The sequence below is a fragment of the Kogia breviceps genome, chromosome 1 (assembly GCF_026419965.1).
Source record: "Kogia breviceps isolate mKogBre1 chromosome 1, mKogBre1 haplotype 1, whole genome shotgun sequence".
NCBI lineage: Eukaryota > Metazoa > Chordata > Mammalia > Artiodactyla > Physeteridae > Kogia > Kogia breviceps.
Genome location: NC_081310.1, coordinates 39,369,782 through 39,396,632, shown reverse-complemented (window position 1 = coordinate 39,396,632; position 26,851 = coordinate 39,369,782). Strand labels below are relative to the sequence as shown.

The 26,851-nt window shown below is 36.1% G+C and overlaps 1 protein-coding gene across 8 annotated transcripts in view; it reads right to left on the bottom strand.

Annotated features, from left to right (window-relative positions):
* Nucleotides 1–166: 166 nt before the first annotated feature.
* The window catches only part of DESI2 (desumoylating isopeptidase 2), a 41,877-nt gene continuing 15,192 nt past the window's right edge, over nt 167–26,851 (bottom strand). For 5 of the 8 annotated variants that reach the window (XM_059068192.2, XM_067030738.1, XM_059068210.2 and 2 more), the window contains 4 exons: nt 14,323–14,395; nt 11,653–11,746; nt 9,972–10,113; nt 167–3,728 (listed from right to left, as the gene is read on the bottom strand). In XM_059068192.2, coding sequence (XP_058924175.1) covers nt 3,495–3,728; nt 9,972–10,113; nt 11,653–11,746; nt 14,323–14,395 — 543 coding nt within the window. In that variant the 3' untranslated portion in view covers nt 167–3,494. Of the gene's footprint in view, nt 3,729–9,971; nt 10,114–11,652; nt 11,747–14,322; nt 14,397–16,673; nt 16,732–26,851 lie in introns of those variants that run through there. The other 3 variants (XM_067030740.1, XM_067030747.1, XM_067030745.1) reach the window with 3 other exon arrangements.

Genomic DNA, 26,851 nt, shown 5'->3' with positions numbered 1-26,851 from the left:
CGTACTGTACAGCACAGAGAATAAAGCCAATATTCTGTAATAACTGTAAATGGAGTGTAACCTTTAAAACTGTATAAAAATAATAAATATCAAACAAAAGTACCCCTCCCCAACACAAATATATAACATTTGCAGTTTCCTGGAGGTCAAAAAGCACTATAAAACATTTCTTATAAAAGTATTTTTTAATAAACTGATGTAATTCAATGTTGTTAACATGATAGCCCAATGCTATATCAAGGTAGCAAAAGTGAAGATTCCTGTTTTTTTTTTTTATATAAACACTATGAATGACAGTACATTTGCATTCAACTTCACAAGAAATTATCCTCAGGTTCATGAAGATTGTTGAACAGCTGTAACACCTTTCAAACAGTGAAGACGTGTATTGACTGAGTAGACAATGAAAGTCTAATGACTGAGCTGCACTCTAAACCATACTGAAGGAAAGGGGTACAATGGCAGTACGGCCAGCTTGCTGGACAAAACCCAAGCCTTTTAAACTTAGTCACTGAAAGAAAATACAGCATGTATCAAAATTAGAGTATCTTATAGAAATGGACCCATTAGAAGACATACAGATTAGAACCCTGAAGCAGTGAATGAGTTTCTACCCGTTTTGTGATGGAAAGAAGCCATGGATATAGAGTCCCGCAGCTGTCTGTAGGGTTGAATCTCCTCATACGCACAATGCTATCAATTGGTGAAAACCAGAATTCCCTGCTATGTACAAATGCTGGTGAAGGTAACTTGCACTATTGCTGTGGGTCAGAACAATAGTGGGCTGGATTTCAGGCATCAAGTGGAGGCTCTCTTTACTGCTGTATCACTGCCTTCTACCATTCCACAGGCCACACTTTCCAAAGCTGATGCCCCTTTCTTAGGGTTGAAAGAAAGAAAAAACAAAACCCAACAGCACTGAAAACAAACAGTAGAAACCAGCAGCTTCTGACCCTCTTAACACTACATTACTGTCCAACCCACAATGAGAAATGTGTTTCACTTGGTAACAACTATGAAGAGAATATCTGATGCCATCATATCACATGTATCTTAATGACCGGATTTTTTATATAGGATTTTTCTTAGCAGAGATCAGGTTGAGAACAAGACTCTTTTCCTCCAAGGGCAAGGGAAAGCTGGTGAAATGCTAGTTAATTGAATTCACCCTCAATTTTGAACTGTAGAGGACAAACTGACTTAAATGAGATTTTCTAAAGTAAAGACATTTCTTTATTTCTAAACCTCAAGTACCGTTAGACTTGCAAGCAATCTCACGTCCAGAATTTTATCTGGTGGTTCTATGATAATTGGTCTCACGCAATTATTTATTTTTACTAGGACCTTAGCACTACTTTTAAACTCCAAATGCTGCATATGAAAGTCAATACAACAAAATAACAATAAAATCATTTGTGTGCTGAGGTGCTGGATTCAAAGCAAAGGTGGAAGGCTCCTGGCTACTCGCCAAGAAGTGCCTAAATAATGGCCACTCCTTCATGTGTGTCCGTAGCACAGATTTAAACTCATGTCTATTTGAATGGATTAGAAAAAAACTGGAATCCACCACATTATTAAAAACAAATAATCCCAAGCGAACGGCATCAAACATTTTTCACTAACCTGGGTTTTAGTGATAGGACTCTTCTTTGAGTGAACTGACTCACTGTCAAGAGTCTTCGCATTTTATTCTAAATCTCATTTTTAGACCTGAATCAGGTCAACTTTTCATAAAGATCATAGATTCCTTTCTGTCACATCTCTTAAAACAAGTGCTCTGCCCCCGCCAAAAGAACTGAGAATAATTTGTAAAAGCTTTCCTCTCCAGCAACAGAACAGTCAAAAGCATAAATTAGGTTAAGTGGCTTCATTTTCCTCAGGTCAAACCCAAGGTTTATTTTCCCTATGAACAGGGTGTGCTTAATTTGATAAAATGACTCAAAATCAGCTTATGGAAAAGTTAAAAATGTAGTGTACTGAAAGATATGTATCCTTACAAAGAGCAATAGCAAACAATCCAATCTAGAAGTTTAAATAAAAGTAGATGATTTAAAAACTAATTATATATATATATATATATAAATATATATATATATATATATATATATATATATATATAAAGCTGAAGTCACTGCCTTGGATAATTTATACACTGCATCCAATATTTTATGTAGAACATTCATTCTTAAGGCAGAAAAATTGAATTTGACATGTAGTGACTTGGCTCTTACATCCAAGGGTCAAACTGGGAGTAGACTTGAGCAGACAGATTCCTTGCTAATGAGGACTTATCTCTGGTGACAATTTCATTCGAGTAGGTTATGTAAGAGACATACATTTGAGAGAACAGAAAAAGATGAATAAGACACATATAAATATGAGTTTTCAACAAGAGGTCAATGAGACTAAGCTTTCTATTATGAGGTGAAACTACTCCCGTAACAAACTAACAAACTCCAACATACTTTCTGGTATGGTACATAAAATGTTTAAAATATCAAAGTATTAACTTTCTGGAGAATGTTACTTTAGACTCTAGTTTTCAAGGTGTAGTATAAAAGGTAGCTTGAATAGTTAAAAGCAGTTGAATGTCAACTCACACTGCTACTCAGAAGGCTACCACTTAGGATATTCCTGCCCCACAAACAAAATCTTGTGCAGGGAGGATATCAATATATATTAAAATAAAAGTGAAGCCCCCAACACATGTGCAAAAACACTTGTTACTAGTAAGAATACCTTGAACGAAAAACATCTTACTTATAGAATCAGAGGCATCAAAGCCAGACTGACACGAGAGTATACCACCCTGTGGAGGTGGACAGATATTTGGGATGAAAGCCACCGTTTGGTGGGAACCTCAGGAGATGTACCACTTGGAGTGGAGGGAGTGCTGAGTGCCCAGGGTCGGGCACCTCTCACGCAGATCAAGGTCCCAAGCCCTCAGGGCTGTGTGTGCTCCTTCACCTCTGTGCATCCTGGTACCAAAATGGTAACAAAAACAAACACAAACCTAAAAGACAATTCTTAAGCAGGTGATGGTGACCGTAACTGTGTAAGTACCTTCCTGTGTGCCCATTATTTATGCCGAAGCTCAGGCAATTTCAGAAGTGTACAAAGATTACCTGCCTAATTTTTGAAGACATGAAGATTTTCTTCTTTCATGGTGGCAGGAGTCCATGCAAGATTTGTAAACAGTGATACAAAATACTGTAAACATAACTTAACAGAGCTTATATAAAACAGAAGTAAATCCAAATTTACAAGTGGGTAAAAAAGACAGAGGGCAGCTTCAATACAAAGTTCTCCCTCCTGCGCCAAGTGATTTTTTTTTTTTTTTTTTTTTGATTACAAATATAATCCTGAGCTGAAAAACTGGGATTTGGGGGAGAGCCATCTTTGCATACAAAATATCCAAAGGACATTTACTTTTACTCTTCTCTAGTGATATTCAACTGCCAGAGACAGTTCTGAATGTGTGACTTTGGAGACATTTACAGTTTAGTGTGGCGCCCGGGTCTGGAGCCTGCGGCAGTGCTGGCCATGGAAGCAGAGGCTGCAGCATCCTCCGCTTCCTCCAGTTCGTCCTGGAGCTCTTGGCTGACGCTAGACTGCAGGGCTGCGGGAGTGAGCCACTCCTTTGGGAGGCAACTCTGGAGAAAGGGTATACAGGAGCTGAAGTAGGCAAGCCGATTGATCCAGCGAGGAATCTCTTTCCCACAAAGAATCTACAGGAGAAAGAGTGTAGTATTAGGTGAGAGGTTAGGGTTATCTGGTCAGCTGCCAAGGAGTGGAGGGTCGGGGAGGGAGGCGGATATACAAAAAGGCCACTGCACATTAGCCTTTGGTGCTGTTACTTCCGGCCTTTGATGACAAGCAGCTCCCTAACTTGGAAGCCTGGGGTCCCCCTACTGTCAGCTCCATCCCTTCCCTTCTGAAGAACTTTGTTAAGTTGCTTACTTTTTACATCTATAAAATCAAGCTAATTCCATTTGGCTCCTTTCTTTCTTTGGTCTTTGTAACTGCTTTGAGAAGCATGTAAAAGTATTTTGAACACACAGAAGACTTGTTAATACAAGATATTATTCAAGTGACAGAAGCTCCAGGCAGTTCTCATCCTTATCCTGTTCTTAGGACTTGTAAGCCCCCTCTTTTCCCAACTGAAAATAATAAGAACTAGGTCTTTTATAATTACTAACTTTACTCTTTATTATCCTCCTTCCCTTCTGCAGTCAAAACCAGGCTTAACTAATCCATCCTTTATTGTCCCTGTGGTGTTTTTGCCTCCAATCATGTCAAAGATTATAATCATTATAATTATGATCTGGAAGTACCATCTATTTTAGCTTAGTGGGTTTCAAAGTATCTTACATCCAAAAATTAGCTAAAATGTAAATAAGCTGGCACCTGTAATCAAGCAATATAACTTTTCTCCCTAAAGGTTTAGCCCTATGCCTTAAGGGCTACATTTAAATACTATGTCTCTGTCTTAACTACAGGGCTAGGCGGTGGTCTCAATGGAGGGAGGGTGGCATGTTTTGATCATTTTTGATTACCCGGCCTGGAAGCACAGAGAGGTAGACAGTACTTAAAAATACCTGAAGAATGTGCATGAATTAGATCTGGGGGAAAGCTGAGCAATGACTTTATATTATACCATTCCTATCTGTCTATTCTAAAAAACACAGGCAAACAAGTATTACATTATATTTTATACCCAAGACATAATTGGGGATATATGTATATTTGAAGGTTACCACAGAGTGGTGACTAGGAATAGTTAGGTTAATGTAATAAGCCATTGTTGACTATCCAGCATCTGTTTTCTTCATTCTCCTTCCTAAATCCTGATTTCATTCAGTAATCTACCTTCCTCCATATATTAATGTGCTTCATAGGAAGCTGACATCCCAACCCCTGCAGGTGGCTTGATTAACCTAAAACAGAGGTCTGTAAACTAAAGCCACCTGTTTTTATAGGTAAAATTTTATTGCAACACAGCCATGCCCCTTCATTTTTTTTTTTATGGCCTACAGTTCTTGGGCTACCACGGCAGAGTAGAGTCCAGGAATAGTCCACAGGCCTAAAATATTTACTATATGGCCCTTTCAGAAAAAGTGTGCAGATCCGTGATCAAGCCAATGTCTTTTAAACTTTGAGTCAAGATCCATTAGTAGCTTTAGCATTTAAACTTGAATTCTTAAAATGAAATAGACTGTAGATACTAGGATAATTGTGACACTTGTTTTAGTTATGTGTACATATCTGGACCATGATGTAAAATATATTTCTTACTGCAGGCAGTCGGTCAAAAAATATTTGATTCATATAACAAAGTTATTTTTGCATTTAAGCTTCACCTTGGTAATCCCTCTTTCTAGGAATTTATTCCAGAGACACACTGGCAAAAATATGAAAAAAGGTATGCACAGGGTTATTCATTACAGCACTTTTTTTGTAGGTTAAAAATAACCCAAATGTCATTAATAGGAAACTGACTGAATACATTTTGGCACAAACAAGAAGGATCATTTAGCTCTGAAAAGAAATGAGGACTATCTCTATATACTGTTACAGAATAAACTCCATGATACAATGTTAAGTTAAAAAAAAAAAGTGTGTGTAGGATGCCCCCTCAAATATAATGGTGGACCGGCACAGAATTAAGTTATAGACATTCCCATTCTAAAAGGGAGAACATGGAAAGAAGAAAGGAATCATTAGTCCCAAGCAATTTCCTTTTATAAATTTATTATTTATTTTTGGCTGCACTGGGTCTTTGTTGCTGCGCGCGGGCTTTCTCTAGTTGCAGCAAGCAGGGGCTACTCTTTGTTGCGTTGTGCGGGCTTCTCACTGTGGTGGCTTCTCTTTTTGCGGAGCATGGGCTCTAGGCGTGGGCTTCAGTAGTTGCAGCATTCAGGCTCAGTAGTTGTGGCTTGCGGGCTCTAGAGCGCAGGCTCAGCAGGCATGGTGCACGGGCTTAGGTGCTCCGAGGCACGTGGGACCTTCCCGGACCAGGGATGGAACCCATGTCCTCTGCATTGGCAGGCGGATTCTTAAACCACTGCACCACCAGGGAAGCCCCCCACCCACGCCAAGCAATTTCAAAATCTGACTGGGCAACCTCCATTAGGTTTCAAGGCCTGGGACTAATCCTCTGCAGCCCTCAGTTCTGTCGTCTGGGCCCTTGAAATTACCCTTTTTCGCCAGGCTGTTTACTGCCTGTGAAATTTTGGAATCCAACAGTCATCTTTCATTCTGTCCTCTTTCAGTGCAAGCCGGCAGTGTTTCTGCTAATATAACGTCCTCAAAAAAGATGAGTCTCCTGTGGGATTCACTCTATTGGATAAGAGGTTCCTCTACAGATCTTTCCTGGAAAATCCCATTTCTATTCCTGATTTCCACTGAGATGGCTGAGAGGATCCATGAGTCACATGTTTAATCTCTTCAGCAGCAGCAAAAGGTTATCCAGTCACACCCTTGGCCTTCTCTCCACAATATGCTTTCCTAACAGTAAAGCCCTCTGCTATGTTAATTTTTCTCTGCACAGCACAGGAACCAATTCTTTTTTTGAAGACTGTTAAGTAACAGAAAAGAATCAAGACATCTATCCTACCTTTCCTATGTGGACTGAACCTCATGGTAACAAGGGGGGTATGGCCTTTATTTATCCTGATTCAAACAAACTGTTAAAAAATTATGACAATTGGGAAAATTTCAACATTGTATATTTGCATTATATTAAGGAATGCATGTTAAATTTTTTTTAGTTTGCTAATATTTGTAGCTATGTTGAAAGAATCTTCATCTTCGGAGCTACAAAGTAAACTATTTACAACTGAAATGAAATAACACCTGGGATTTGTTTCAAAGTAATCTAGGATCAGAGTGTTATTTTGGAGTGGGCATTTATGGATGAAACAAAATTAGCCATGAGTTGATAATTTTTGAAGCTAAGTGATACGTATATCAGGCTCATTATACTATTTTCTCTACTTTTATTCAGGTTTGGAATTTCCCACTGAAAATATTAATTTACAGAAGGTATTCAGGACAGTGGCATTTAGTAACGGCAATGCCATTCTTCTTGCTAGTGACTGGTTTAGAAATGGCATTCAACCCAATTCTGGCCATGAAACATGACCTGCTTTGGAAAGGGTGGGAGGTTCTGGAGAAAGTCTCAGTTTCTCAGAAGTAACGGGAGAGACAGAGCTTTCTTTTTCCTCTTGATGTTGCTGTATCAGGATATGGTGCCTAAAATTGTTGCAACTTACTGAAAACCATAAAGGGAGCTAGCCTGAGGGCAGAGCCAACCTAACATCCTAAGGATGGCAGCTCAGAGAGATTAAAAAGACCTTAGGCGACTGGTGACACACAGTTGAGACACTGACCATACTGACATGGATGGAGCCCACCTTATCCTGGACTTCTTGTTTTGTGAGATAAAATATTTCCTCATTGTTTAAGTCAATCTGAATCAGATTCAAATGCATCTGACCTGTAGTGTAGGTGTTGGGAAACTTTATCTATAAAGAATCAAACTAAATATTTTAGGCTCCGCAGACCATATGGTTTCTGATACAATTACTCAACTCTGCTGCTGCAGCCTGTAAGCAGTAAAGATGATAGGTTAAAAAAAAGAGTATGGATGTGTTCCAGTCAGATTTTAACGGATACTGAAATGTGAATTTCATACAATTTATACATGTAACTATATATTCTTCTTTCAACCTTTTCCCAATGGTTTAAAGATGTAAAAATCGGGACTTCCCTGGTGGCGTAGTGGTTGAGAATCCTCCTGCCAATGCAGGGGACATGGGTTCGAGCCCTGGTCCGGGAAGATCCCACATGCCACGGAGCAACTAAGCCCGTGTGCCACAACTACTGAGCCTGCGCTTTAGAGCCCACGAGCCACAACTACTGAAGCCCACATACCTAGAGTCCGTGCTCCGCAACAAGAAGACTGTGCACCGCAATGAAGAGTAGCCCCCGCTCGCCACAACTAGAGAGAGCCCACACGCAGCAATGAAGACCCAATGCAGCCAAAAATAAATAAATAAATAAATAAATTAATAAAAAAAGTAAAAACCATCTTTAGCTTGCAGGCTGTACAAAAACAGGTGGTAGGCTGGTATTGGTGTGCAGGTTGTAGTGGTTTGCTAATCCTTGTTGTAGAGAAGCATCTGAAATGATAACTGATGCTTCTTAGAATTTTTGGAACAATTTTGAATAACAGAGTACATATAACAACAATCATAATTAGCTATGGTTTTCTATCTGCAACTGTTTATACGACACATGTAGAAACTATGTTGTCAAAGATGTAGAAGCACATTAGATTTAATAACTTTTTAAGAGTGCCTAACATTAAATTTTTTTGCCTTGATTATATGAGGTTTACTAAAAATAGCCCCTTACGTCCTTCACTATCCAGAATTCTAGTCTCAGTTGTCACTAACAAGCTGGCTAGGCTAGGCTAAGTCCCTTAACTTCTGAATCTCAGTTTCTTTAACAATTCAGCACTCACACGGGTGAGACCATGAAAATTGTGACCTAAAAAGATGGCTCCAGGGACATCTAGAATTGTTCTTCAGGCACTCAACTCCAATATGGTTTTAGGGTTAGGCCAGGGCTGAGGTGGTGTTACAGATGTTCAATAAAGCTAATAATTTATTTGGGAGAGAGGATAAATTGGAACCAGAGGAAGTAACGATAAAATATAACAAGCACTGAACTAAGCAGTCTGGGTCTAATCTGAGTTCTCCACAATCTTGGTAAGTCATTTCCCCAATCAGGGCCTGTTACTTAATCTATAAAATGAGGAGACTAGATTAGATGCTGTCTAAAATCTTTGCTAATTTTAACATTCTATGGATCTTTGAATGCATTTCCTACAAATGTAATGTCCAGGGTCAAGAAAGCTTAGAACGACCTTCTCTCTTCCTTGAAAATCAACTTGGTCACCTCCGCGGTATCAATGCACCCACTGGAGTAGTGGGTGCTTCTCCCACTTTTATGAATCATCTGGGGATCATGTTAAAATGAAGATTCTGATTCAGTACATCTATGGTGGGGTAGAGATGATGTATATCTTACAAATTCCTATGTGATGCTAATGCCGCCAGTCCTCAAAAAATAATTTGAGAAGCACAGCAGTAGTCTGCTGTAGTCCTGTTTGAAACCTATGCTGTGGAAGCCATGAGGGCAGTGAAAAGGGCCAGGTAGCTAAGCAGCTCTGCAGAGGAGGTCACTGAAGCAGCAGCTCATTTTCTCTTTTACACATTCCACAATTTCTGTGGTACCTGATGTGGCTTCTGCAACCATCTGTTAAGGGTCAGAAAGCTGGGAAGCTGTTTCAAGCGCTATTTAATTCTCCAGACCTGATTTTATAATCGTTTGCTTTCTTCCCGTCATTTTCTTTTTAAAAGTCCTTTAATTTGGATCTACTTTTGGTTTTCTGCTTGGCATTCAAAAACTGGGAAGGCAATAAACTGGCAGAGTAAAATTTCAAGATAGGAGAAATGAATTACTTATTAAGTAAGAGCCAGAAAAATTTCAAGTTGGCAACTAAAATTTAGGATAAGAGAAATCATAGTGGCTAAGAAAAAGTCACTTAAGCATTAATTTTTAAAATTTTTATTATTTTCTTCCCCAACCCCCTAGGCATTAATTTTTAAGTGAAAATATAAGATTGTGATGAAACAAATTAGAGTAAGAAGAGACCCGTTATTGTATCCACTCTACTCACTGCAAAGTCATGAACAGAATTACAGTTTAAAGCTGTGCTGACTCTAAAGTTACCAACTTTGGAAAGGTCACTCATATAAAAGAAATATTCACATAAAAGAAATAAAATACCATATATTACACAACATAAATAATCAGAAAAAAATAATTGATTAAATATAGTGGGACAGTAAATATACTAGTGTTATTTATTTGAAGAACTTTTAGAATAAAATTTAACTTACCTCTGATAAAGCCGAAGAAAAGTGATTGCAGTTTTTATGCATCAAATGGTAAGCGTTGCCTTTGTATTCTTTTCCCAATTCTTCTACAATTTTTTCTATATCATCCTCTAGGAAGTCGGTGCTCCCTAAAACAACAGCTTCTCTTAAAGAACAAAAAAAAAGAAAAAGAAAAAAAAGAGAAAAAAAAGAATATAGCTGCGTGAGTTATAGGTATTATAGGCATGCTTAAAGACTCATTTCCAGAAATGCTTATTGCCAGGAATATTATGACTGATGTAACAAAGCAGGGTTACTGTAAGAAGACTAAAAGGTAAATGAGGTATTTTAATAATTTCAATTATTTTCTACTTTTAAAAAGCAATAAACTCTTAAGTATACCACTTCTAAATAATACAAATGCAAAATAAGTCATTTTCTTTATTAAACAGTGTCATATTAAAAATATAGTATCAGTTATTTTTATTACTATTACATTAGCAGTTACATTATTAGAGAACCAGATCCATGCTGCAAATATTCTTGCTTAATTACACTCACCATCAAATGGCTGGTCATATTCTCACTTAGAAATAATCTTTTAAGTTATGACTGTCAGATGACTAATTTTTAAAAAAGCGTTATAAACCCCAAACCCCCCAGAACAATACACCAAACCAAAAAAACAATACACCAAACCCAAAAAGGCAACCAGCCCCGCCACCACTCCCAAACTACTACCCTGGAAATGCAATAGACATCATTCAATAGAGAGTATAATTTTAGTCAGATACAAGTCAGGTATCCAAGAAAGCTGACAATACTTAGAAAATTCTTTTATCTAGCAGTTTTGACCAAAGGGAGACCTAAGGAATGGATTCAGGCTGGCATTATAGCACTTCTGTGTGTAAATATTTCAAATTAGTTATAGGTTAAGAGAATCATTAACTCAGTAGTGATAAAAAGATACAGCCTTATACTGAATTTCAATGTTATAACCTCATTTCAGTATTTTTCACTTGGCAAGTTAACTATTACAGGTCCAGAAGTTTCTTTAAAGTTCCTTGAAACTAAGATTCTAAATATCACTTTAAATACGAAACTCAATTAAGGAATGGAAATTTGATTATTAGCATTCAGGTTTTCAGTGCTGTTTACTACACATAAGGCTCCACAGTACACTCAGATCCATACATTTTAGGTTTATCAATACATATAATACACATACCTTAAACAACAGTTTCTTGGCTAATCTGTTCAAATTATTTTAGTTTAGTTATTTCAAGTTTGTAAACAGTGTCCCTTTCATTGGGAAAATGAAGAGATTTTTAAGAATGTTAAGTAGGTCACAATAAAACTTTCCTCCATCTCCCCCCAAATAGGAGACTGAGGGGAAGCAATCATTATATAGGAAATGTTTTCTAAAGCAGAATCTTATACCAGGTAAAAACATTTTAAAAGCAGACACAGTAACTGTTGTGGGTCCTGAATAAGAGCAACAGACTTGCTTATTTCAGGCACTTTATTTGGTTGATTACTATCTTTACACAACAATTTAGATTTGATTTTAAAGTGTTGGCAACTAAAACAACATAAAAGAAACATTTTAAGTTCCTAGATTTTAATCTACAGAATGAATTCTGTATGCCTGAAAATAAGCTTTGGCATCTAAGACAGCGTAATAAAAATTATCCTCCCTACTTACTTAAATTTAAATGTTTCTCCTAGTTCAGAAGCATTTCCTGGGGAAATTTCAAATATTCCAGAAAAGGGGTAAGGATGGCCACCATAAGCAAATTCTGAAAAGAGAAAACTCATGATTTTTAGTATTTATCACATAAAACTTAACCAGTATGCTGAATTAGATTTAATAAATGATGAGGATAATAATGATACCATCTAAAGATTTTTCAATTTAGTAATGCTTTCACAAACATCTTATTTACCTATTACTTGTATAGAACAGCTTGACATAAAGGACTTGAAACTCTAATAACAAAAGACACTCAAAGGTAATCCTGACTTCTATATTTACTTTACATTGGCTAGAGGAGACTAACACTCAAAGGTGCAAAAAGTCCCTACATTTACCTATCACGCCAAAGTATGTAGGTGGTCAGTTCTGTGTTTTGCCACTTTCTAAATTAAAGTGATCAAATTTCAAACCTGGACTTTGCTGGAAAAACTGTCTAATAACAATGAGTTTTCATGGTTCCTGGGATGAAGACTCTTGGTTTATCTTTGAGTAAGAGGGAAAAAATATTAGCAAACCAGAAAAACTGAATTCAATTCCCCTCATTCAAGAAGAGATAAGCTGCAAAATTAACATACACACCCACGCACACATAAAGACACACACACTTTCCACAGCACATCTTTAAGCTAGGAGAGAGCTACCTGTACTACAGTGAATGTACGTCCAGCCTCATCAGATACAAACTCTCATTCAGAACAAAAATGGAGAATGGTTTCAAATCAGGAAGGAAATAAAATTTCTGGCTACAATTCTGGTACTAGATACTTCGATATTTAAGTGGCAAATCTTAAAGAATTCCAAACAAATGCTTAAATTAATCTTGTCACTTAAAATTTATTAAATACAATCTTATAAGGTCAGAACAAAGCACGGGAAAGAAAAAGGCAATTCTACAATACATTTACTTTTGATTCAGACCTTTCAGGAAAAAAAAGCAATAATGTAGAATAAGAAAGTATTTAGCATCTAATTCTAAAACATACATTAAAAATTTAATGAGAGAATTTTATAAAACACTGTAGATAAGGTTAGACGTGGAAAGGTCGTATTTCGATTTTCAACTTTCTCAATTATAGTAAGGAAAGTTGTAGACCCACTTATTCTTCTATTCAAGAAGCAATAATTCACTTTTAGGAATGTATTTGGCCCTGGCTTTGCTGTTTTGAGCCATGTTTCTAATTATTCCTAAGTCATTTTATGAATGGGAGCAATGATTAGGCAGATAAAAGGATAATGGACTAGTATATAAGAATACTTGGGTTCAAGTCCTAGTTCTGTTAATTAGCAGTATGACTTTCAGCAGGTCTGAGCTTTAGTTTTTTCATCTGAAAAATGGAGAAAATGTCTTATGCTCCAATCTACCTCAGAGCAGCATGGTCATGTGGTTCAAAATTCGATGGCACTTAAAAAAACAAACTGTAACACACCATACAAATTCAGTTAAAAGGGAATGAATATACATGCAACTTTGGCAAAAGCCAAATCAAACAGGGAGCAAACCCACAGACTACCATTTCACCCATATCGATACTCCAACCACTGGAACTTTCAGCACAAACCTCACTGCTTTTTGGAATTATCTGGTAGATGCAGTCTTTCAGGTAAAATGGAGCTTATGTGGCAGATCTTTATAGCCAACGTTTAATATGGTACACTGCACCTAGAAGCAGTTAATTTAGCATATAAAAAGGGACAGTAAAATACCACACTGACACATTTAAGTAAATGAGCCTTTTCTTTGTATTAGCTAAAGTTGGTATGTAGTCTTTAGGGGTAACTGGGAGTAAACTGCAGTAACATTATAGCAAAGACTTCCTAGCTGAAGCAAATAAAAGCATTTCTGCTATATGGTGAGTTTATAATTCAAACTAGTATATTATTACAACCTGATGAAATCAGCAATGTGTCTTATGCAGAACATTCTACTTACAACTTGATCAGGAGATTATCTTGTATCAAGAGAGAATTAGAACAAAGGAAAAAACTGTTGGAACAGCTGCTTGATTTGAGTGGCTCCAGTTATGTTTATCATAATGAAGGGTAATAAAAACTAAAAAGGGCTGAGTTAATGACAAAGGCCATCACTCTTAAGCAAAAAGCTAGATGTAATCAAAGGCAGGATTTACTCAGCGATATTTTTAAACTTTATATATTTGTAGGTCTACAAAAACAAATTTGTTACTGAAATTCCCTCAGGAAATTGGTATTTCAAGTTTGACATTCTAGCACCAAACCTTTTCCAACCAAAATGATTATTTTTATCACACTATTTTTTCAAAGTGCAAGGTTTCTTAGGAATGCCAATACATATTAAAGCAAAACTGTCAGAGTATAACAATCTCGAAAGGAAAATATTTTTTAAGACATAGTACCTAGAATAAAAGATAACCAAATCAATGTACACTTGTGTACTTTGAGTACTTTCTCCTCAGATACATTCCACTTTGGGCATTTTTCCAAAATACAGTATAAACAAATATGGGGAGATTTCCTTCTACTTTTTACAATAAAGTATGGAAGTACTTTTAAAAAAAAGAAGAGCTACAGTCATGATTTTGCAACTCCTTTAAAATGAGAAAAAATCTTCAGAAAGTATATTTAGACTGTGTGTACACGTACCTCTGCCATATACTTCAATTCCTGAATGAAAAACTCCAATTCCGATGGATGAGGTGTATTCGTTCATCCAATACTGAAGAAAAAAAGAAAAAGATTCAGAATATTTGTTCATTTATAATTCAAATCCACGTTATAGGAGGCTACTACTTTCCAAATCTTTTACTGAATATTTAGGCCTTTCTAATCCCATTTCTTGGTATTTTCCTTACAGGTCTGAAACTCCCATGATAATGACACATTCAGTCCTAACTCTGTGCCTTTGCTTATGCCACATCCCATATGGAATTCAAATGAATATCTCAGTTTGTGTATAAGCACCTTACCTAAGGCTTAGCTCATAAGCCATAAAATCTAAACCTGGTTAAGTTGGGGAAAAAAGTGATATAAAAGCTCTCCTGTTAGTGACTTCTTAAAGAATCACATATAATATCTGTGTTCATACCTATTTTTCTTCTGTCTTAAGTGTTCCCTTTCATTCTCTGGTATGCTCCCTGAAGACAGGGATATTTTATTCTTTTTCAAAAGCATTTGGCATGTATGTCCTGATTCAGCTCAAAGTTAGATAATGATAATATTAGGAATAAATAATATGAGACACAAAGATTAGAACAATCTTCATACTGTTGGCATGAAGAAAAACTTCCCAGAAAAGGCAATAACTGAACTGAGTTTTTAGGAACAAATGAGATTTCCCCACACAGAAAATATGGAGGGTAAAGTGAGGTTGCTGGGGGGAGGTGGTGGGGAATGAGAAGAAATGTCAGGTAGAGGGAAGTGGATGTACACAAGTAATGTGATGTGAAATTCTGTGAGATGACTGTGAAAGGGGTTAGTGTGGAGGGGAGAGGGTTACACCTAGAACGTAAAGGAGTTAATGCTAAACAAACAATTAGGTAACACTTAACAGTGTTACAAACCTATTTAATTTCTCCCAGGTTAGAGGGTATATGATTTGATTTTAATTTTTCTAGGCTTATTCAAGTCTTAACTTGGCTTCAGACCGTCAAGCCAGTTTCTCCCAGACCTGGGAAAATGCACATTCTCATACACTGCTGGAGGAAGCATAAATGATAAGGGAGACTTTTCCCCCTAAAATGTTACTGGAAGAAAAATTAATAATAAACAAGAAACATTTAAAAAAGAACAAGGGACTGTCTCATCTAGATATCAAAATAATCATTCAAACAGTATGGTACTGTTGCAGGAACATCCTTGTATACATAAGAATATGGTATATGAAAAAGGTAGTATTTAAAATTTATGATAAAGAATAAGTTATTATAAATGTGTTGATAAAATTGACTATGCATAAAAATACATTTCACACACCTAAAACTTTCAGTGTTTCTAAAAATAATCATACAGAAGAAAACAAAACAGATTTTAAAAATCTTAAAATGAACTTATCTACAAAACAGAAACAGACTCACAGACTTAAGAGAATGAACTTATGGTTCCCAGGGGGGAAGGACAGACTGGGATTTGGGATTGACATGTACACACTGCTATATTTAAAAGAGATAACCAACAAGGACCTACTGTATAGCACAGGGAACTCTGCTCAGTATTCTGTAATAAGTTTTAAAAATAAAGAAAAAAAAATCTTAGATGGGAAAAGCCAACCTAAGTAAAGCAAAACCTACTATAGAGGAAAACAACAGATATTTAACATAAACATTTACAATTTTTTTTTGTTTTTGCGGTACACGGGCCTCTCACTGTTGTGGCCTCTCCCGTTGTGGAGCACAGGCTCTGGGCATGCAGGCTCAGCGGCCATGGCTCATGGGCCCAGCCGCTCTGTGGCATGTGGGATCTTCCCGGACTGGGACATGAACCCGTCATGTCCCCTGCATTGGCAGGCGGACTCTCAACCACTGCACCACCAGGGAAGCCCTACAACTTTTTATTGTGTAAAACTACACAAACAAGAACAAAAGATAAATAATACACAGGGAGAAAAAGGTTGTTAACACTAAGATTAGAATGAGAATACAAATCTTCCTCTCTATCTCATCCTATTTGATTCCTGATTTTGGACAGTCTGAATTTAGATGGCAAGTTAGGAAGGTGAGTGACACCTTTTTATCTGAATCAATTTGATTTTGGATGGAGAGTAGCGAGGGTACATAAGGGATTTCTCAAAACATTTATCCAAATCTATTTCATTCCAGAATTTGGGCAGCAAAAGTTCAGACAGCAAGGAATACTATATACAAAAACTCCACTAAAAAAAAAAAAAACTCCCACAGACAAAAGTGAGCAATCATAGAAGAAATCAGTGGATAACAAACATGGACTAGTAAACAGATCTCCCTAGTAACAGAAAAATGCTAATTAAAACAATAACTTACCATTCATTTTTTCTGGCCGCTCAGCTGGCGGTATCTTAGTTCCCTGACCAGGGACTGAACCCAGGCCCTAGGCAGTGAAAGTGCGGAGTGTTAACCACTGGACCGCTAGGGAATTCCCTACTTTTTTTTTTTTTAAATTATTATTCCTTGTATTGGCAAATATACAAAATATTGCTAATACTTAGTGTTGGTAAGGATGTCAGGAAGATACTACAGAAATGTGAATCAATGACAATTAATTAACCATTCCACCTCCTGGAATCTAGCCTACAGACATGCTTGAACATAGGCAGAGACATGTTCCAGGGTATTAACTGCAGTTGTCTATAGCACTGAAAAACTGGAAACAATCTAAATATTGATAGGAAAATGGCTACATAAACGATGGTAAATCCATATTATGAACTATCATACAGCTACTGAAATAAATGAGTTAACTCAATACGTAAGGGCATAAAAAGATATCTAAGACACATAAAGTAAAAACACCAGGTCATAATACATTATCTGTAGCAAGATCACATTTTTGTAAGTTAAATAAATTGGCCCTGAGTGTATGTTTACATGCTAAATACGGAAAAATAAAACCACCACCAATTACAACAAAAGAAAGTTTGAAGCATTACAGATCAAACTGTTAAGTTTGGGGGAGGAGAGTTGATATAGTGCAGGGGTGGGAATACAGGTGTGTAAAGGAATACTTTCACTTTTAACTCCACACATTTCAGGACTGTTTTTCTGAATTTTATGAATTATGTGTATTACCAACTTTTATAATTAGAAAAATGTTAAAGTAAAATACTATATTCTCTTAGCTTAACAGGCTTCAATTTATTTGAACATATATACTATCTTAAAAGAATACGCTGCATATATATAAAACACAAGCAGCAGCATTATCTGTATTAGCAAAATACTGGTAACAACTTAAATGTGCACCTATAAGGTACTGGTTGAATAAACTATGATAAACAATATTTGGAATATTACAAAACCATAAAAAGAAGGGGGATACTCTTGAAAAACTGATAGGGAGTAATTTCTAGGATATGTTAGACGAACAAAAGGAAAAGAAAAATGGAGACATGGCAAAATGATACAGAGGCTGGTTTGATGGTGCTTTCATCGGTCAACTTTGGGAAAATCTGAATATGAAAAAGAATAACGACAATAATGGACTATAGCATATTGAATAACAAATAATCTGAGTCCGCAGTAATACCAAACAAACAAAAAACTCCCAAACAAACAAAACAGAATAGAAAAATAAAAAGTGAAAGGAGAGAAAGCTCTTTTTACAGAGGAAAGTCACCTAATAAATATGAAGTAAAGGCAGAATTAAATAACTTTGCACCTCTAGCTGATGCAGGCAAGGATCATGGATGCTAAAACCATTGAAAGCAGGTTGTTGGAGAACAATGTTCCCATGGTCTTAAAGTATCAACCCCACATTTTCCTAAATTATAAGGAGAAAAGATACCTTAGCAATGGAAAATTATGGTATCATCTTATCTAAGTGATTAAACTGAGTGTCATCAACAGTTGGACAAACTGATGTTATGTGCCTCCTGATATGATGAAATAGAAAGCATTTCCTTTGTTAGTTTTCTTGTCAAATATATTAAACAGAATATAATCATAAGGAAAAATCAGATAAACCTGGATTGTGGGACATTCTATAAGAAAAGCAGCCTGGTCTTTAAAAAAACAATAACATTAAAGTCAAAAGAAGGGCGGCTATTCTTTAAGGAAGATTAAAAGGACACGATAACTATCAATATATACAACGAAGGAGCCCTGACTGGATTCTAGATTTAAAAAGAACAAAAAGCCAAAGACATTATTGGGATAATTGGGGGAAATATTAATATGGATTGTTCATTAGATAAATTATTGTATCAACTGAAAACTTCTTGGGTTTGGTAAATAGTACTGTGGTTAAGTAGACAATGTCTTTTTAGGAAATACATGTTGAAGTATTTAGAAATGAAATGTTATAATGGTTGTGACATTTTCTGTGTGTGTGTGTGTGTGTGTGTGTGTAGAAGAGGGTAAAAGAAAACAAATATAGTTAAAAACTGGTGAATCTAGGTGAAGAGTACATAAGACGTACTCTTCTTTCACTTTTTTTGAAGATTTAAACATTTTCAAAATAAAAAGTTAGGGGGAACCAAAGAGAACGATCTACTTGTCTCCTTCCAACAGAAAAGATGCCTTTCCAAGTTTCCTGCTATCCTCCTCCTTTCTCCCCTGCCTCTTACAGAAAGAGAGTAGAAAATACCACAAGCTGATCATGCTAGTCTGCATAAAACGTCTGCTAGTCTTTTTCAAACAACTGAGTTATAATTAACATAGAATGTTATATTAGCTTCAGGTATACAACACAGTCATTCAATATTTTTATATGTTATGAAATGATCACCACAATAAGACCAGCTACCATCCATCACCATACCAAGTCATTACAATATTACTGATTATATTCCCTATGTGGACATCACATCCCTATGACTTCATTATTTTATAGCTGGAAGTCTGTATCTCTTAATCCCCCTTCACCTATTTCATCTATCTTCCCACCCCACACTCCTATGGCAACTACTATCTATGAGTTTGTTTCTGTTCTGTCTTGTTTGTTCATTTGTTTTTGGTTTTTTTTCAGATTCTACATATAAGTGAAGTCATATGGAATTTGTTTTTCTCTGACTTATTTCACTTAGCGTAATACCCTCCAGAACTATTTACATTGCTGCAAATTGCAAGATTTCAGTCTTTTTTTAAATGGCTGAGTAATATTCCAGTGTGTGTGTGTGTGTGTGTGTATATACACACACACACACACACACACATACATACATACACACACCCCACATCTTCTTTATCCATTCATCCACTGATGGACATTTAGGTTGCTTCTATATCTTGGCTACTGCAGTCAGTGGTTTCCTTGGCAGCCAACTTCTAGGACTTAAATTGTCTCTTCCAATTGAGAAATCTCATTGCTTATACTGTTTACAACCAATAATTTGATCTACTAACTGATTTCCTTAACAATGACACCAACAGGCTTTTTGTTCTGGATGCAGACAGCTCCTACTTAAAGTTACCTGTTCTCTTTTTACAGTGTGAGTGCTTCTCTTTCAAAATGTAGAATATTTTAAAAAAGAGACAGATACAAAATTGTTGTCTGCAATAATCAAAAGGTTTTAAACTCTTAGTAAATTGAACATTTATTTCCACTTAATGTATAGTATCACTTAATTTTAACAATTTATCTTTTGTTGACCAGTAAACAGCCTTCTGAAAGTACTTTTTTTTTTTGCGATACGCAGGCCTCTCACTGCTGTGGCCTCTCCCGTTGCGGAACACAGGCTCCGGACGCGCAGGCTCAGCGGCCATGGCTCACGGGCCCAGCCGCTCCGCTGCACGTGGGATCTTCCCGGACCGGGGCACGAACCCGCGTCCCCTGCATTGGCAGGCGGACTCTCAACCACTGCGCCACTAGGAAAGCCCTGAAAGTACTTTTATAATAAATTTCCATAATGGGAATCTAAATGTTTTATTAAGAGACAGAAAGTCTTTCATGGATTAAAAACAAATATGCACTTATTTTTAGCCAAAGAGTAAAGAAAGGGTTAGGATGGGAATGTACTTGTCAGAGTGGGGATCGTGGACTCAGAAATCTTTTATTCTCTGCTGTTTCACAGTTGAAAATAATCTCTTCCATGTTAGAACTTCTGTATGTTGCCTGAGTGTGTGTGTGTGTGTGTGTATACGTATATACATACTTTAGTCTGAAATTTCCCTGCATTCAAGACTTTACATTCTACATATAAAAGGTTATGTTTTGACACATTTCATAAACTGGAAAATCTATAAAATGAGAGAAACTTAAACACTAGAGAGAAATGTACCATCTAAAAATCTGGTCAGTCCTTTGGAGTTTACTATAATGAGATCTGACCTATATAAGGTTTCTAAAGAATTGCTGAGACACTGCAATGAAAAATGAATATCTGACAGGCTTTGCAAGTGGTAATGTTACCTCTACTCTCAGATGGAAAGTTGGGCAATCAGGTGAAGTGTTTCTGCTCAAGGTTTAGGCAGCTGGCAAGTTGCTAGGAAAAGGATTTCTTAACCCAGAGATATTCCTTTGAACAGTATTAAAAAGCAGAAGTTACCCGCTCTTAACATTATTTGTTTCCTAAAGGCTGTCTCAATATTCTGTGCCACGCAGGAATTAACGCTGATGTTGCTTATCACTGTTAGCAATAACAATGAGGGACTCAATAGTTCTTTGCTTTTCATGTTCTTTGTATCTTCTATCCTTAGAAAGGGCCCCAAATGTTGAGTTATTTTCTAGATCAAAGCAACTATTTACTAGTTAGAAATCTATTACTAGATATCGCTACTGACCTTACAGAAACAAAATGATTATAAAGAATATTATAAGCAACTGTATACTAACAGATTAGATAACTGAGATGAAATGGATAAATTCCCGGAAAGACACAAAGTACCAAAACTGAATCAAGAAGAGATAGAAAATCTGAATAGATCTATAATGAATGGGAATGAAAAAAGAGAATGAATTAGTAATTTTAAAACTACCCTCAAAGAAAAGCCTACAACCAGATGATTTTGGTGAATTCTACCACATATTTAAACAAGAATACTAATTCTTCATAAATTGCTCAAAAGAAGAAAAGGTGACTCTTTCCAAATCATTCTATGAAACCAGCATTAATTTGACACCAAAACCAGACAAAGACATCATAAGGAAACTACAGATCAATTTCGTATGAATACTGACTCAAAAATCCTCAACAACATACTAGCAAATTGAATTCAGCAACATATAAAAAGGATTATACACCACGACCAACTGGTATTTATTCCAGGAAGGCAAAGTGGATTTAACATCCCCCAAATCAATTAATGTAATATACCATAGCACTAAAGTAAAGGACAAAATCCACAAAATACAACACTTTTCATGATCAAAACACTCAGCAAACTAGGAATATAAGGAAACTTCCCCAACTTTTTAAAGAGCAACTATGAAAAACTCACAGCTCACATCATACTTAATGGTGAAAGATTTAATGCGTTCCCTCTAAGATCAGGAACAAAACAAGTATATATGCTCTTGCCACTTCTATGAAACACTGTACTGGAGATTCTAGCCAAGGTAAATAGAGAAGAAAAAGAAATAAAAGATATTCAGATTGGAGAAGTAGTAAAGGAAATCATAAGTAATCCACTAAAAAAATACTAAAACCAATAATAATAAACAAGTTCAGTAAGGTTGCTGGGTACAAGATTAATATACAAACATCAACTGTAATTCTATATACTAGCAGTAAACAATACAAAAATGAAATTAGGAAAACAATTCCCTTTACAGTTACAGTAAAAAATATTTAGAGATAAATTTAACAAAGAACTACATAACTTTGTAAGTGAAAACTATAAACATTACAGAAAGAATTTAAAGACCTAAATAAATGGAAAGTCATTCCATGCTCACAGATTAGAAGACCTAATATTGTTAGGACTGCAGTACTCTCTGAATTGACCTGATTCATTGCTATCCTTATCCAAATCCCAGCTGCCTTTTCTGCAGAAATTGACAAGCTAATGCTGGAAATTCAAGAGATCCATGATAGCCAAGACAATCTTGAAAAAGTTGCAATACTCACATTTCCTGATTTAAAAACTTAGTACAGGGTTACAGTAATTAACACACTGTGTAACTGGCATAAGGACAGACATACAGACCAATGGAATAGAATTCAGTTCAGAAAGAAACCCTTATATTTATGGTCAACTGATTCTCAACAAAGGTGCCAAGACAATTCAATGGGGGAAATAAATAGTATTTTCAAGAAATGGGACTGTGACAACCGGACATTCACATGCAAATAAGTGAAGTGGGACTCCTACCTCACACCATATACAAAGATTAACTCGAAATGAATCAAAAATCTAAATGTAAAAGCTAAAACTATAAAACTCGTAGAAGATAACAAAAGTATATCTTCATGATCTTAAATTAGGCAATGGTCTCTTAGTTGTGACACCAAATATACAAGCAACAAAATAAAAAAATAAATTGGACTTCATAAAATTAAAACATTTTGTGATTCAAAAGACACCATAAGTAAAGTGAAAAAGCAACCCAAAGACTGGGAGAAATTTGATAAGGGATGTATATCCAGAATATATAAAGAACTCTTAGAAATCAAGAACACCACAAATAACCCAATTAAAAAATGGGCAAAGGATCTAAATAGGTGTTTCTCTAAGAAAGACAAATACAAACTACCATTAGATGCATTTCACATCCACTCAGATGACTATATTCAAAAAGACAGATATAACAAGTGTTGACAAGGATGCAGAGGAACTGGAATCCTCATACACCGATGATGGGATTTTAAAATGGTACAGCAATTTTGTTTATTATTATTTTTAGTTTAAAAATTTTTAAATCTTATATTGGAGTATAGTTGCTTAACAATACTGTGTTAGTTTCAAGCATACAGCAGTGATTCAGTTATACATGCATCTATTCTTTTTCAAATTCTTTTCCCATTTAGGTTATTACAGAATATTGAGCAGTGTTCCCTGTGCTATACTGTAGGTCCTTGTTGGTTATCTATTTTAAACACAACAGTGTATACATGTCAATCCCAAACTCCCAATCTATCTTCTCCCCCCACCCTTCCCCCCCGGTTACCATTAAGTTCGTTTTTTAAGTCTGTAAGCCTATTTTGTAAATAATTTCATTTGTATCATTTTTTTAAGATTCCATATAAGCTATATATGATATTTGTCTTTCTCTGTCTGAATTACTTCACTTAGTATGATAATCTCCAGGTCCACTGTGTTGCTGCAAATGGCATTATTTCATTCTTTTTCATGGCTAAGTAATATTTCATAATATATATGTAAAATGGTACAGCAGTTTTGGAAAAATTTGGCAGTTTCTAAAAAAAAATATTAAGCCTAAAGTTACTATATGACCCACAATTTCACTCCTGGGTTTATACTCAAGAGAAATGAAAATATATAGTCATACAAAAACTTGTCATCAATGTTCACAGTAGTATTACTCACTACAGCCACAAAGTGGAAAGAACCCAAATGTCCCTCAACTGATGAATGAATAGTGTGGTATATCTATAAAATGTAGTATTATTTCTCAACAAAAAGGAAAGAAGTACTGATGCATGCAGCAAATGAATGAACCTTGATAACATTATGCTAGGTGAAATAAGTCAATCACGAAAGACCATAGAGTGCATAATTCCATTTATATGAAATGCCTAGAAGAGGTAAATTTATACAGATAGAAAATAGATTAGTGGCTACTTATGACTGGGAGGTTTGCAGGGAAATGGGGAGTGACTGCCAATGGGTATGGGGTTTCTTTCTGGGGTGATGAAAAATGTCTAATATTGAATGCAATGATGGTTGTAAAACTCTGAATACACCAAAATCCACTGAATTATACACAAAGGGTGAACTATATGGTATGTGAACTATATCTCAATAAAACTGTTTTAAAAATGCTAGGAGTAGAAGTAAAGGATCTACTAACTTGTACCAAATGGTAGAAGAGTATATACTTTCACAGTTGGCAAACCTAAACAAAAACTATTCTATTAAATATCATGAATCCTCCAAGGACAAAATTTCCTGCAGATACTTATCCCCAATCAAAAACTTTAAATAGATTATTTCTCAAATTACAGACCACATTCCTAATTCCAGATAGCTGCCTTCAAAAACATGCAGAAAACAGACTATAAACAAATATCATATCAAGAACAGAAAAAAAAAAAAAAAAAAGGGAATTCCCTGGCAGTCCAGTCGTTAGGACTCTGCGCTTTCACTACCGAGGGCCTGGGTTCAATCGCTGGTCAGGGAACTGAGATCTGTCAAGCCATGCAGTGAGACTGAAAAAAAAAAAAAAACTAGGAAAAAAATATCCTCTAAATATACATATTCTGGTCAACCACCGCTCATATATAAACAGCAGCACATTATTGAATAAATTTTATGAAGTAAATGCGATGTTCTCCTTTGGTGTGATTTTTTTCTGAATGGACTCCAAAGAAAAGAGGGTAAGCCTTCCACAGAGATGCTCTCTAAATGTTCTTGTTTCTGTTAGGGCTTCCTAGCTCTATTATCAGAGAACACGCCTGGAAGGCTCACTCTTTAAAAACTGGGCAGGCTGCCTGTGGAAGACAGGTGTTTAATTCAAGGTCAGCAAGCCTTATCTAGTCCTTCTGCCTCAAAGTCCTGCCAAGGCTATGCAGACAATATGGATGATGCCTACTTTAACTGGAGATTTAACGATATAACTGTAAACAAACAGAAAAAGTACAGCAGTCCCATGGCACCCGTGGGGGATTGGTTCCAGAACCCCCCCAGATTCTCAAGTCCCTTATTTGAAACGGTGTGGTACAGTCAGACCCCTGCATCTGCGGATACGGAGCACCGGCTGTGTTTGAGGACTGAATCTTTTACTGAATGATTTCAGTTATGAAACTCTCCTACAATGATTTGCTGTTGGTAGTTATTCATGTAATTACTATCCTCTCATAGTTTAAGATTTTTGAAATTAATAGTAGTGTTTCTCAATGCTCCTCTAACTTGTTTTCCATCCTTTGTCATTACTTTAAAAAATTATTTACCACTGTCAAAACATTTCACATGGCATCTCTGGAATAAAAATCTCCCTAAAAAGCTCAAAAGAGCTTCTCAAACTTGCTATGTGGAAATTCATGCTTTTGTAGAACCATAAAACATTGATATTTTCTAACAGAAGATATAAATATGCAACATGAAATCACAGCCAAGAAAATGTATCCATGAAAAACAAACAAACCAAGCTGCTGAATTAGATATGACTGGATGTTAGCAAGATTTCTGTTAATTTTTGTTGGGTATGTCTTCATTGATTCTGTTGTCTAAATAGCAGCAGATGCCAAAAGTTTGAAATTATATACTTGGGAAAAATGGATAATACAGGACAATTTTATTTAAAGGCTTAGCTTTTTATTTGAATTGGGAAAAGACCACTTTTATTGCTAGAGTTTGTCCAAGTCTAAGAATACAACAAGTATTCAGGAGACTAGTTGAACTATTGCTCTGAGACAACTGCAGAAGCTGGGATGAAGAGGTATATATAATGATGCTGGGGCCAGCCCTGCAGAGAAAGCCTACACACAGGGCCATGCTGTGTGAGGCAGGAGTGAAATGGAACACTAGGGGCAGATCCACTAAAGGAAACTATACATTCAAGTTTACCCAATGCTGACAACTATACAATCCCTCAAGGATTATATGAAAAATCAGATGTTTTCATTTGAAAGTTTACAGTTTGATTCTTCTCAAACTTTTCCCAACATACCAAAGGAAAACAGTAAACCAGCCAGCTGTTACCACAAAATAGTATCTCTCGAACCACGAAACAACAGCAGAGCTACCACAACATGTCCATGTCAACCACCTACTAAACCATTTGGTTAGCTTAATCTAAGGCTATCTTTCTCTTAGGATCAAACAGGAAAGCCCACAACGTTCTTGTGTTCCAGTCTGGATCACAAGAGTATTGCTTCTATTATCTTTGAATTTACTTCAGAGTTTACTGCTTGGATAGAAAAAGGCTGATCCAAGCATTACAACAAACAACGCTGAAGCATTTGAACTACAGTGGAAAGACACTGGGCTGAGTGTCAGGAGATGGGGGTTCTTTGCCTTATTTTCTTCATAGATATTTGGTAACTTTAAAAAAGTTTTTTTAAATTTTATTTTAAAATTGTTTTAAATTTTATATTGGAGTATAGTTGATTAACAATGATGTGTTAGTTACAAGTGTACAGCAATGTGATTCAGTTATATCCATACAAGTATCCATTCTTTTTCAAATTCTTTTCCCATTTAGATTATTATAGAATATTGAGCTGAGTTCCCTGTGCTATACAGCAGGTCCTTGTTGGTTATCTATTTTTTTTTTTTTTTTTTTTTTGTGGTCTCACGGGCCCAGCTGCATCCGCGGCATGTGGGAGCTTCCCGGACCGGGGCACGAACCCGTGTCCCCTGCATCGGCAGGCGGACTCTCAACCACTGCGCCACCAGGGAAGCCCCCGGTTATCTATTTTAAA